This window comes from Sinocyclocheilus grahami, unplaced genomic scaffold (assembly GCF_001515645.1).
Source record: "Sinocyclocheilus grahami isolate Dianchi unplaced genomic scaffold, SAMN03320097.WGS_v1.1 scaffold695.1, whole genome shotgun sequence".
In the NCBI taxonomy this organism is placed as follows: Eukaryota; Metazoa; Chordata; class Actinopteri; order Cypriniformes; family Cyprinidae; genus Sinocyclocheilus; species Sinocyclocheilus grahami.
The window spans coordinates 91,625-103,214 of record NW_015505874.1 but is presented as its reverse complement, the minus strand read 5'-3'; the positions used below and the strand labels follow the sequence as shown (position 1 = coordinate 103,214).

The window sequence follows — 11,590 nt, the reverse complement described above, 5'->3', positions numbered from 1 at the left end:
CTTGATCCTGACACACAGAGACATCTAGAGGTGAAACAAGAGCCACACACACACACACACACACACACACACACACACACACGAATGAGACCAGAGCTCAAATGAATATAGCTTTAATTTATCAGCGAGCTCTGAGACAAAATATACCATAAGTAAACAATTCTCATTTTCTTGATATCTGACAAGTAATAATCTTTATAATTCAATCACAAAAATTTATATCTTATTCTTTTACACTTTATTAGAAAAAAAGAAAGGAAAACACACACAACAATCAATAACATTCAACACAATCACACTCAGCAGTGAGTCTCTTGTACACACACACACACACACACACACACACACACGCCCTCATTATATCCATTCATGAAAGGGGAATTTTTAAGAATGAATCAAAATAGCGAATCATGTAATAAAAAAAGGAGAGGGTTATTTTGGACCCTGGGACTTCACATATGAAAACGTAATACCTTTAATCGCTTGTTCAACAATCTTGAGTGTCATTATTCTGTGTTCTCAGCATATCAGAATTTTGCAAGAAGCATTTTATGGCAAAATACACACATGCTGTTAGTCTGGGCTGATGCTTATTCCCAGATTCATTTCAAATTGAAATGAAGAATAATCTGGCAGGAAAAAAACATACATTCCTGAAGAAAAAAGTCTGTGATTCATTTCGCTGTAAGGCAGTTCATAAAGACATGATGACGTTCAAAAAACATCTTTAGCCTTTTCTCCCTTTATTTTCCCCCTTGTTTCAGAAGTATATAACAGCAGCAGCCAACACAATCACAGCACAAGCCAATATTAACAACTGGAATCTTAAAGACAGTTTTGCCTGGGAATTTTGTTACAAAAGGGAGTGAAGATCTGTTTCATGAGTGAATCTAACATGTCCAGGTCATATTTCACCCCAAAACCAAAAGCAAGAAATAGGAAATATATTGCTTAAAGACAAATTTGATAAGATTTAAGTATTTTTCACCCAAATTCTTAAAAAAAAGAAGGAAAAAAACAAAAACAAACCTGTATTCTCATTTTTTAAAATGTGAAAAAATATATTGTTTTGAATGGTAAAGAATTACATGGTATTTATTGTACAACCTTTATAATGATTCACATAATACAGTTTTATTGTAACAATATACTGCATTAAAGTAAGGAAAATGTAGAAAATTTGTGAATAATGGGAATTACAAAAAATAATAATAAAATTAAATAGTAAAATGTTCTGACTTATTGACGGCGATGAGAATTTGGGTAAAATGTGTTTTATCACAATGAAAACATTTGAATGCACCTAAAAACAGGCATAATTTAAGCAATTTTTCATTTTGATTGGTTTGTGAAATGTCACTTGAACATGTTTTTTTGTTGTTGTTGTAAAATTCACCCTCAAACCTCTGAAAAGTGGGTTGTGCCTCGAAACTTAGAGAGAGTGTCTTACCTAGACAACACTTTTGGCCACCATAAACACATAATGATATAAAAATGATAGGCAGCTCACTGGTTGTGAGATTGTATTTCCTCAGTGTGACAATTCTAGATCATTTCATTGTGCCTCATTCTGTTGGCTAAACTAAAGATTTCCCATTTCCCCCACTATAACAGCTGATGCTGTGCTTGCACACAATCTCTCTCTCTCTCACACACACACACACACACACACACACATCAAAATATCACAAAAAAGCAGCAATGTAGTCTGTCCTGTATGAGTGTCCTGAAGTGTCTCTCAGGCCCTGGAACAGCAGGTATAACTAGAGAAACGCTCCAGTAATCTCACGTGTACGTTGGAGCACGTTCAGCGCACTAGTGTGAAGGCCCTGTGTTCTTAGAGGTCCGTGTGTCCTGGGTTAAACCAGGCTCCTGGGTGTACCGTTCAGCGCTGTGGATTTGAGTCGGGCCAGGCCGTTGCCGTTACCGCTGCTGCTGGGTGGGCTGGACTGCACCGCCGCTCCTGTCCTCTGGGTGGAGCTGCTCACCTCGAATACCTCGTGGATGGCCTTTCGAAAGCAGTGGAAGTTGTAGTCTATCAAACCTGTGGAAGATATGGTGAGTTCAAGTCATGTCGGATAGATCGTATTTACAAGTTGAACGCACATGAACGCCACCACAAAGTCGTTATTACGAGTGGGAAACTCGAAATTTTCTTTAAGCCCCGAGTTTCCGAGTTGGGGGCGTGTCAGTGAGAAACATGGCGGAATCGATGGATGCAACGTCTGTAGTTGACGGTAAATTTTTGTTTAAATTGATAGTTTAGTTGTCCTATAAACTTAAATTGGTCATGTTCTTGTTACGCAGCTAGTTAATGAAATCCAAGTAAAAAAAAAAGCTATCATTTTTGCACCTATAGGTGAAAAAACACACCTGATGCGAATTCTTTGCTCTTCATTTTCTATAAGCAGAGTTAACAGACCCTGTTGTATTTTCTTGTAATTTATTAAAAGAAGGTACACCGCCATCTTGTGCCGACTAAACTGACTTGAATGCATCTGACGTCGTAATTACGACTTGTCAACTCGTAAGTACGAACGTCCCAGGAGGACTTGAACGCAGCAATAGAGACATGAGCCATATTCGGAGTTACAAATGAGATGCTTTTAAGTAAGAAACACTGTGGTGCTTTTATCATTTTGTTGGTTAGAGCAGTCTGAAATAACAACTATTCAACCAATCTCACCTAGCGTGAGTTTGAGGCGGGACTATGTACTTGACCAAGCAATGGAAGAACAACAAATGTTTGGGAAAACCAGTTAATATTTTTGCTAAGTTAATTTGATCACACTACAGTCTTAAAAATGATGGTCCTCTGTTGGAATCTGTGGTTCAGTGAAGAACTTTAACATCCATGGAAACTCTACAGAAGTTTCTTTATAGGGAAATAAAGATTCTTTCGATTTGTGTTGTGAATGTTTTTCACACACACTTCTTTTAAGAACTGTTCACTGAAGGGTTCTTTGGAGAACCAAAAATGGTTCTACGTGACACTTTACCTATACACAAGTCAACAAAACATGCTGATATTCTACAGCGAATGATCATGTCAAACATCTGTACCTTTTCTCTCAAAGCTCTCTTCTCTCAGGATGCAGACCAGAGCCAGGAACTTGGTGACCTCCTTCAGGTAAAGCACTGTGGTGTTGTTCAGCTTTATGATGGCCAGAGACTCTTTATCATAAGCGTTACCATTGCCGTCGTCTTTTAGGCTAAAAACATTCAATAAATGTATTTAAAAAAAACTCGAACACATAATAGAGGACACAATATATTGCATTTATCTTATATATTGTCAGCATAAAGAAAGATAACAAGAAAATAATATATATTTTTAAAGTAGTATACACTACTGTTCAAAAGTTTGGGCTCAATTTGAAAGAAATTAAAGTGCCCTTAAATGCCATTTCGGATATTGCCTTTCGTGCAGTGTGTAATGTAGCTGTATGAGAATGTAAACGATCTGCAGAGTTGCAAAGCTGAAAGTGCACGATAAATAAAGTTATTGTCTCCCAAAAGAAAGAATCGACTCTGAACAGCCTAAACGAGTCGTCAGTAATTCGAATACCAATTCTGTGACGGCTACACGTCACAGGTAACTTTGCATAATGCCCGCCTATGTTCTACGTTGGCCGGCTACGAAAAAATTGACCCGCCCTTAAACACTGTAGCTTGTTCGTGTCGAGAAGACGCTATGAAAGTAAATTCGTTTGATTTTCACTTCCGAAAAATGAGGCTGCAAAGAATCAGTGGTTAAAATTGATTTTTTCCACTATACTACAGCAGTAAAACCCCAGTCTTTTTTGTGTGTGTGTGTTCCCATCATTTTACTGACGACTGCTTCTCTAATCTCAGAGAGTTTAACGCGGGATTCACAAAACGCATGCTCTTGAAAGCTCAGTACCCAGTGATTTGGCTTCAATGAATCACAACCTGTGAGTATGAGAAATAATAGATGTTTATATTTTCTATCGACCGTTCAAAATACGCAACTATGGCAGTGGGCGTATCGTTTCCGACACATGCTGTACGCGGTAGACCAATCACAACAGACTGGGCCATCTGACCAATCAGGGCAGAGTAGGCTCACGGAAAGCAGGAGTTTAGAGAGACTGAGGCTATGTCCGAAATCGCCCCCTATACCCTTAAATAGGGCAATATTTGAGGGAACAGCCATTTTTAGTGGTGTCCGAAACCATAGTGGATGTTCTCGAGTGCACTCATTCAATCCCACAATGCACTGCAAAAACGAGTGTACAACTGGTGCACGCTCAACAGCTAGAGAATGCCCATAATGCACCGTGAGAGTCACGCGCCTAATGAATTCCCGCATCTCGCCAGAAGATGGCGCCCGCAGCTGAATAATCAATCCGTTCATTTTTACAAAGCGCTCATCCACGGCGTACAGCATAACGTACAACACTGGTATAAATTCATTGTAAATTGATTATTAAATTGTTTGATTAGGGTTTATACATCATTTCCGTGACAGAGTTCAAGATAAATCCTTTAATCTTACTACTGGAGCTGCTAGTTTGCTAGTTTCAAATGATTAATAAACAGCAAGCACAAACTATGCAAAAGCGGCATTCCTTCCGGTGCAGACAGTGTCCGAATTCACTACTCGTTTTCATTCACTCCTTCTAGTGAACTGAATTAGTGACCTAATGTAGGGAATAGTGAATGAGGGTATAGGGGGCGATTTCGGACACAGCCTGAATCTTAGAACTGTTTGGAATGAGAATCGTTGGAAAATGAGGTGATATTAAATGCATATTTTGAGAAAACAAAATAATTTTTTTGACCTTGCATGCATGTAAAGCTCTTGTAGGAGACTCCCAAAACAATATTAGGAACCTTAAAAATGGCATCATAGGGACACTTTAATACATTTATTCAGCAAGGACACATTAAATACAAAAAAAAGACAGTTTTCAACGTTGATAATAATAAGAAATGTTTTTTTGATCAGCAAATTAGCATATTAGAATGATTTCTGAAGAATCATAATGACAAAACTGAAAATGTAACTTCCCTTGCATGCATGTAAAGCTCTTGTAGGAGACTCCCAAAACAATATTAGGAACCTTAAAAATGGCATCATAGGGGCACTTTAATACTTTTATTCAGCAAGGACACATTAAATACAAAAAAAAAGATGTTTTCAACATTGATAATAATAAGAAATGTTTTTTTGAGCAGCAAATTAGCATATTAGAATGATTTCTGAAGAATCATAATGACAAAACTGAAAATGTAACTTCACCTAACATAAATAAATTACATTTTAATATATATTAAAATAGAAAATAGTTATTTTATATAATAATATTTCACAATTTTTCTGTTTTAACTGTTTGTTTGCTTAAAGAAATCCATTCTTGGTGAGCATAAGAGACATCTTTCAAAAAATCGTATGATCACAGACTTTCTGAACGGTAGTGTATTGATACAGCACACTGCCAACACACATTTCAGTTCAAACAACTTGTAAAAGTGCATGTAGCATCCTATGACCCCTTTAATAGATACAACTTTTGATTTTAATAATGTATTACTAAATGTTGGAATCATCATTAACTAAAAGCAATAAATGCTTTAGAAGTTTTTTGGTTGTTAGGTTGATAACTAATGTTAATTAATGTTAACAAATGGAACCTTGGTGTGAAGTGTACCAATTTGCTTAATAATAAAAGTAAACATTATATTGAAATATTATAATTTTAAAAACAATATAAACACATTGAATATACTTCTATTTATTTTTATTTCACTTTCAGTAATCTTAGTACTTCAATTGCCAAGGCAACATTTTCTCATAGATTTTTTTCATCAAATATTAATATTTTATTTCAGCTTTTTAACAATTTTTTCTAATATAAATTTTTTTTCAGCTATATTTCAATGAATGAAAAATTATTTGAATACTTTTAGTTTTATTTAACTATAACAACATTGTTTACCTGTTGGAACTGGCTGGGATATCATTGTAACCCAGCTGAAAGCACAGAATAATCCTACCAAACACTCTCTATCTGTTATTAGACTGTATCACGGCAAATTGATCCGGCTTTAGGATCAGTATGACCAACCTGAGGTGAAGCTTTTCCAGACTGGCGTCAGCTAGATCATCATTAGCCCTCTGATGAATGTCTCTCTGCGTCTCTATCTTATGATCATCCGATAAACCGTCCACCTTGTGTATAAACACCTCAAAATTGATCTCCGGGTTCACCCTGAATGCCCGCGACACTGTCAGATGTAGCCGGCCTAATGCTTCTACATAGTCATCCTAGAGAGAGAGAGAGAGAGAGACATCCAAACACAACGGTAAGATAACTGCAAAGTCTTTGCCAGGCACAGAGCCAATTCCAAATGAAAGTAAGCATATTAAACAACAATCACTCTCAGAATCCTCATATTTCGCTGATGTCGGCTCACCTGAGCATCAATGACGAAAATCAGCGCGCCGGTGCCCCTGAAAATCATCTCGTAATCGAATGTGGGGTCGAAAAAGTCCACCTGCCCCGGAAAGTCCCATATGTGAAAGTTCACGAAGGAACTGCCAGAGATGTCGTCCTTGTAGATCTTGTTGGTGCTCTCCAGGAAGAGCGTCTCATTCGGGGACATCTTATGAAACACCACCTGAGATTCACAACATTAAACCACAGGTGAATATGCAATGTACATATAGCCTACAGATATTATAAAACATGTCGGATTCGTTCCTTATTCAATTATATACACAAGGCTCACACAGAAATAAAACCATATAAATATTATTTCATCTAAACACATCCAACAGAAAATGAGTTCCAGAGGACGAGGGATTTTAAGCAGCATTAAATGCTATTTAACAATGAAAGGAAATGTTCTTTTGCAATTATAGTTCTAAATGAAGCAATATTTGAAATGCATTTCACTCGGTTATGTCAGCAGAATCAGTAGATGTTCCATTGTGATAAAATACGAAGAAAAGCATTGGTCTTTTAACATGCATACACTGATGAATCATGCACAATATGATCACTAGACGTTTGCTAACAAAACAAATCAATTATTATTTACTTTATGTTGACTTCAACCAACAAGCACTCAATAAAATGTCCATCCCTCTGCTATATATTTAGCCAAATAAAATATATACAACATAAAAGTACAACATAACCTAAAAGTAGTATACTTTATATAGCACTTACATAAAACTACACAATGTTTTATATATAATATAGACAAGTTATTTAATAATAAATACAAGAATATTAATCTAACAAAATATAAAATGGTAATACCATGTTATTGTTCACTGCTATAATGGTTACACTTTCAAAAATACCAAAAAAAAGTAATATAGCTGTCCCTATAAGTACTGTAGCGCTACCATAGTAAAGTGATGGTAATACTGTGGTACGTCTAAATATACCATGATACTGAAATTCATATACAATTGTATTTAAATGGTACTCCATGATACTATGTATTATTATTACCGTGGTACATGTCCAGTTTTTGGTACTACAGCACTATGGTATCGTGGTAATATCATGTTTTTGAATATGTACCATGGTATTCTCGGACGTCTCTACGTAAAAGAACCAACACACTAGCATCTGACACCATTACTGTACCATGGTACTGCTACAGTGTGCTTTTGTAAGAAATGGTACACCTGGGTACTTCATAGAACAGCGTGTTATTATCATATTGATAACGTTAGTGTCCAAATCCAAGGTTTTACCATGGTACTTTTATTGTTAGTGCAGTATCCCAATGGGATCTGACCTTCTGGATGGAGGATTTCCCGCTACGCCTCAGTCCCATCAGCAGGATTCTGGGTTTATTGTCTGCAGACGGCGAGTTTTCCAAGTTTTCCTGCATCATATCCATGTTTTCCACGCCGTAGCCGAAATCTTTAGGGAAAGAGTCCACCAGGCTTCCGGCTAGCTGCTCCTCGTACTCGATCGACATTATAACCCTGTTTTTAAAGCTTTAAATCCCTCTGATCTGTCTGTGGGGACTCTGTAGGATGTTTGGGTTATTGAGGTGGGATCGGTGTGGATTACAAGTTCAGTTTGGACACAGATGAGGAGGTTTCATAGTGGGAAGCGGTTAGCTTGCAGCATGAACACAAACAAACGGGAAGCTGATCATATGACAGGCGCAGAGGAGGAACGCCTGCAGGCGAGCGGAAAGGTCTACAGTGTGAGGGAGGCCTCTGAGTGGAGCGGTCTCTGAGATGATCAACCTCTCGTTTACATTTTAGAAATATTTTATAATTTGAAAGAATTTAATTATTCACTAGGCAAGGCAAGGCAAGTTTATTTGTATGGCACATTTCATACACAATGGTAATTCAAAGTGCTTTACATAAAATAAAATAAAAACAATAATCACAACAATAAAACAAGGAATTTAAAAACTTTGAAAAAAAAAAATTTTTTTTTTTAGCTCAATAATAATTTTAAACATTTAATTTCGCCAGTTATTCGTTTATAATGCAGAACCCACACTTTTGGTTGTTGTTGTTGAATTTAATGTACAAAAATGATCTATGGTATATGAAAACTTTACTTTAAAAATACAGAATCTATATTTTTATTTTGAGTATTTTACTGTACTAGGATTATAAAATGAATAATGAACAAGTATCATTCAGTAATGATATTTTTATTTCCCCCATTCTTTATACTTTTTGCAAAAGTTAAACGTATGATAAAAATATATTATATTAATATATTTTTATAGAATTATAAAACAAATTTTGAGCCAGTTTTAAATGTGTGTGTGTATATATATATATATATATATATATATATATATATATATATATATATATATATGTATGTATGTGTGTGTGTGTGTTATTATATTTTACTGTATTCATATACTAGGATTATAAATTAGAAATTAGAAAGTATAATTTAGAAATGATGTTTTTTTCCTCCTGTACTTTATATTTCTTATCATATATGATAATAAAGAAAAATACGACAAATTCTATTCTATGCTATTCTATTCTATTAATATACTAGAACTTTACTCTAAAATACAGGTATTATATTTTTATTATTTTAATGTACTAGGATTATAAAATGAATTATGAACCAGTATCATTCAGTAATTTTATTTTTATTTCCCCCACTCTTTATAGTTCCTGCAAAAGTTAAACATATGATAAAAATATATTATATTAATATACTAGAATTCTAAAATAAATTAGGAGGTAGTTTTTATATTATATTATATTGTTATGATGGCGCTCATCCACCAGGGGGCGCTTATAAACACATGCATGAGTCACACGCCTCTCACTGACGGACAGTTTAAGAAGAAGCAGCAGCAGCAGCAGCAGCAGCAGCAGTGTAGACAGGAAGAGCGTTTGTGAGTAAAAACAAGCGTTTACAACATATTTGAAAAGCATATAATTATTCTGTCAGCGTTATATTGGAATACATTTGACACTTTCTATGTTGTGGCTTTCTTTGCGTACGTTAAAACGCTGTTGCCATATTGATATCTGAAGATGTTTCATTCAAACACGGCTTTGAAATCCGACCAAAACAAACACAAATGTTGTCAAATATGTTATTTTGAATGAACAAACAAACAACGATGATTGTTTTATGCAAGGCTGAAACATTTGGCTATTTGGTTTGTTTGTTTATAATGCTAGATGTTATAATGTTTTATTCGATTTATGTTTATGAATGTGTCAAATATGGAACATTTAGTGATATTTTTTTCTCCCCCACTGATTTACTTGTTTTATTAACAAGATTACTGAAGTTAATTCAGTACTCCTGTTTTATTAGTGTGTATTTAAATGCTGATTAAACATGCATTTCTGTCAAGCAGACCATTATAATACATTACTGTTTTCAACATTGATAATAAGAACAATAATTCATTTTCTATAAATCAGCATATTAGAATGATATCTGAAGGATCATGTGACACTGGAGACTGGAGTAATGATGCTGAAAATTCAGCTTTGCATCACAGGAATAAATTCTATTTTATAACATATTCAGTTACAAAAGGTTTTACTGCATTTTTGAGCAAATATATGCTACTGTTTTCAACATTGATAATAAGAACAATAATTCATTTTCTATAAATCAGCATATTAGAATGATATCTGAAGGATCATGTGACACTGGAGACTGGAGTAATGATGCTGAAAATTCAGCTTTGCATCACAGGAATAAATTCTATTTTATAACATATTCAGTTACAAAAGGTTTTACTGCATTTTTGAGCAAATATATGCATCCTTTGTGAGCTTTGTGAAAGAGACTTTGAAAAAAAAAAAAAAACGGTAATCTTGCGAAATGTTATTAAAATAATGGTTTCTATTAGGGCTGTGCAATATATCGAAATTATCGAAATATCGCAATATGCATATCGCTACAGCTTGCAATATTTGGGGCCATGAACAAAAGACAAAGAGAAAATCACCTAAATAACTTTTGTAGCTTAAATAAGAATCAGTGCATATTGAATTCAAAGAGTCAATTCTAAGCAGTGTTTTATTTTTCCTTTTTATTATTCAGTTCCTTACATTTTTATGTAATGCTCGAGTAAAACACATACCGTTCACTTTCAGAAGTTGTTGTAGGGGTGCTTTCTTATTAGAATCAGAATGAGCTTTATTCACCACTTAAGTGTGCGCAAACACAAGGATTTTGTTGTGGTTTTACAGGAACTCTTGGTACATACATGCATACAAATAACCATATATATATGACACAAGATAGTTCAAGAAGTTCACAGAACTGACTCAGCAACAGCTGAGTAAAACTGTTTCATCTGAGCATGTGGCACTTTAAGCATTATCGTATCGCATATCGAATATCGCATTATTTAAGGAGTTATCGCATATCGCATTTTTCTTCAATATCGCACAGCCCTAGTTTCTATTTTAATATACTTTAAAGTATAATTTATTTCTGTGATGCAAAGCTGTATTTCCATCAGCCATTACTCCAGTGTAAAGTGTCACGTGATCCTTCAGAAATCATTCTAATATGCTGATTTATTATTAGAATTATCAATGTTGGCAACAGTTGTGCTGCCAAATATATATTTTTTGCAAACTGCGATACTTTTTCAGGATTCTTTGATGAATACAAAGTTCAAAAGAACAGCATTTATTCAAAATATAAATCTTTTCTAACAATATAAATCTCTTCTTAACAATTTAACACATCCTTGCTGAATAAAAGTTTGAATTTCTTTCAAAAAAAAAGAAAGAATAACAATTTTCTGACCCCGAACTTTTGAACGGTAGTGTATATTGTTCGAAAAGATTTCTATTTTCAAATAAATGCTGTTCTTTTTAACTTTTTATTCATCAAAGAATCCTGGAAAAAGAATCGCAGGTTCCAAAAAAATATTAAGCAGCACAACAGTTTCCAGCACTGATAATAAATCAGCATATTAAAATGATTTCTGAAGGATCATGTGACACTTTACACGGAAGTAATGGCTGATGGAAATACAGCTTTGCATCACAGAAATAAATTATATTTTAAAGTATATTAAAATAGAAACCATTATTTTATATTGTAATAACATTTTGCAAGATTAC

The 11,590-nt window shown here is 34.5% G+C and overlaps 2 protein-coding genes across 2 annotated transcripts in view; one reads left to right on the top strand and one right to left on the bottom strand.

Annotated features, from left to right (window-relative positions):
* Positions 1–1,190: 1,190 nt before the first annotated feature.
* Positions 1,191–8,205, bottom strand: LOC107559665 (ras-related GTP-binding protein C-like). Its single transcript, XM_016243564.1, has 5 exons — positions 7,783–8,205; positions 6,442–6,645; positions 6,093–6,292; positions 3,064–3,227; positions 1,191–2,044 (listed from the first exon to the last, which is right to left on the bottom strand). Exons 1-5 carry the CDS (start codon positions 7,966–7,968, stop codon positions 1,860–1,862), a joined length of 939 nt encoding a protein of 312 aa, XP_016099050.1. The 5' UTR covers positions 7,969–8,205; the 3' UTR covers positions 1,191–1,859.
* Positions 8,206–9,300: 1,095 nt separating this feature from the next.
* LOC107559663 (trafficking protein particle complex subunit 9-like) overlaps positions 9,301–11,590 on the top strand; it is a gene marked incomplete at its 3' end in the record, with an annotated part of 86,581 nt that continues 84,291 nt past the window's right edge. The window contains exon 1 of the mRNA XM_016243563.1: positions 9,301–9,381. The remainder of the gene's footprint in view (positions 9,382–11,590) is intronic.

Coding starts and splice junctions, on each gene's coding strand:
- LOC107559665 (XM_016243564.1), bottom strand. CDS start 7,968: ATGTCGATCGAGTACGAGGAGCAGCTAGCCGGAAGCCTGGTGGACTCT. Junction 6,646..7,782: donor GGAAATCCTCCATCCAGAAG/GTCAGATCCCAT, acceptor TGTGAATCTCAG/GTGGTGTTTCATAAGATGTC. Junction 2,045..3,063: donor AGAGAGCTTTGAGAGAAAAG/GTACAGATGTTT, acceptor TATCTTCCACAG/GTTTGATAGACTACAACTTC.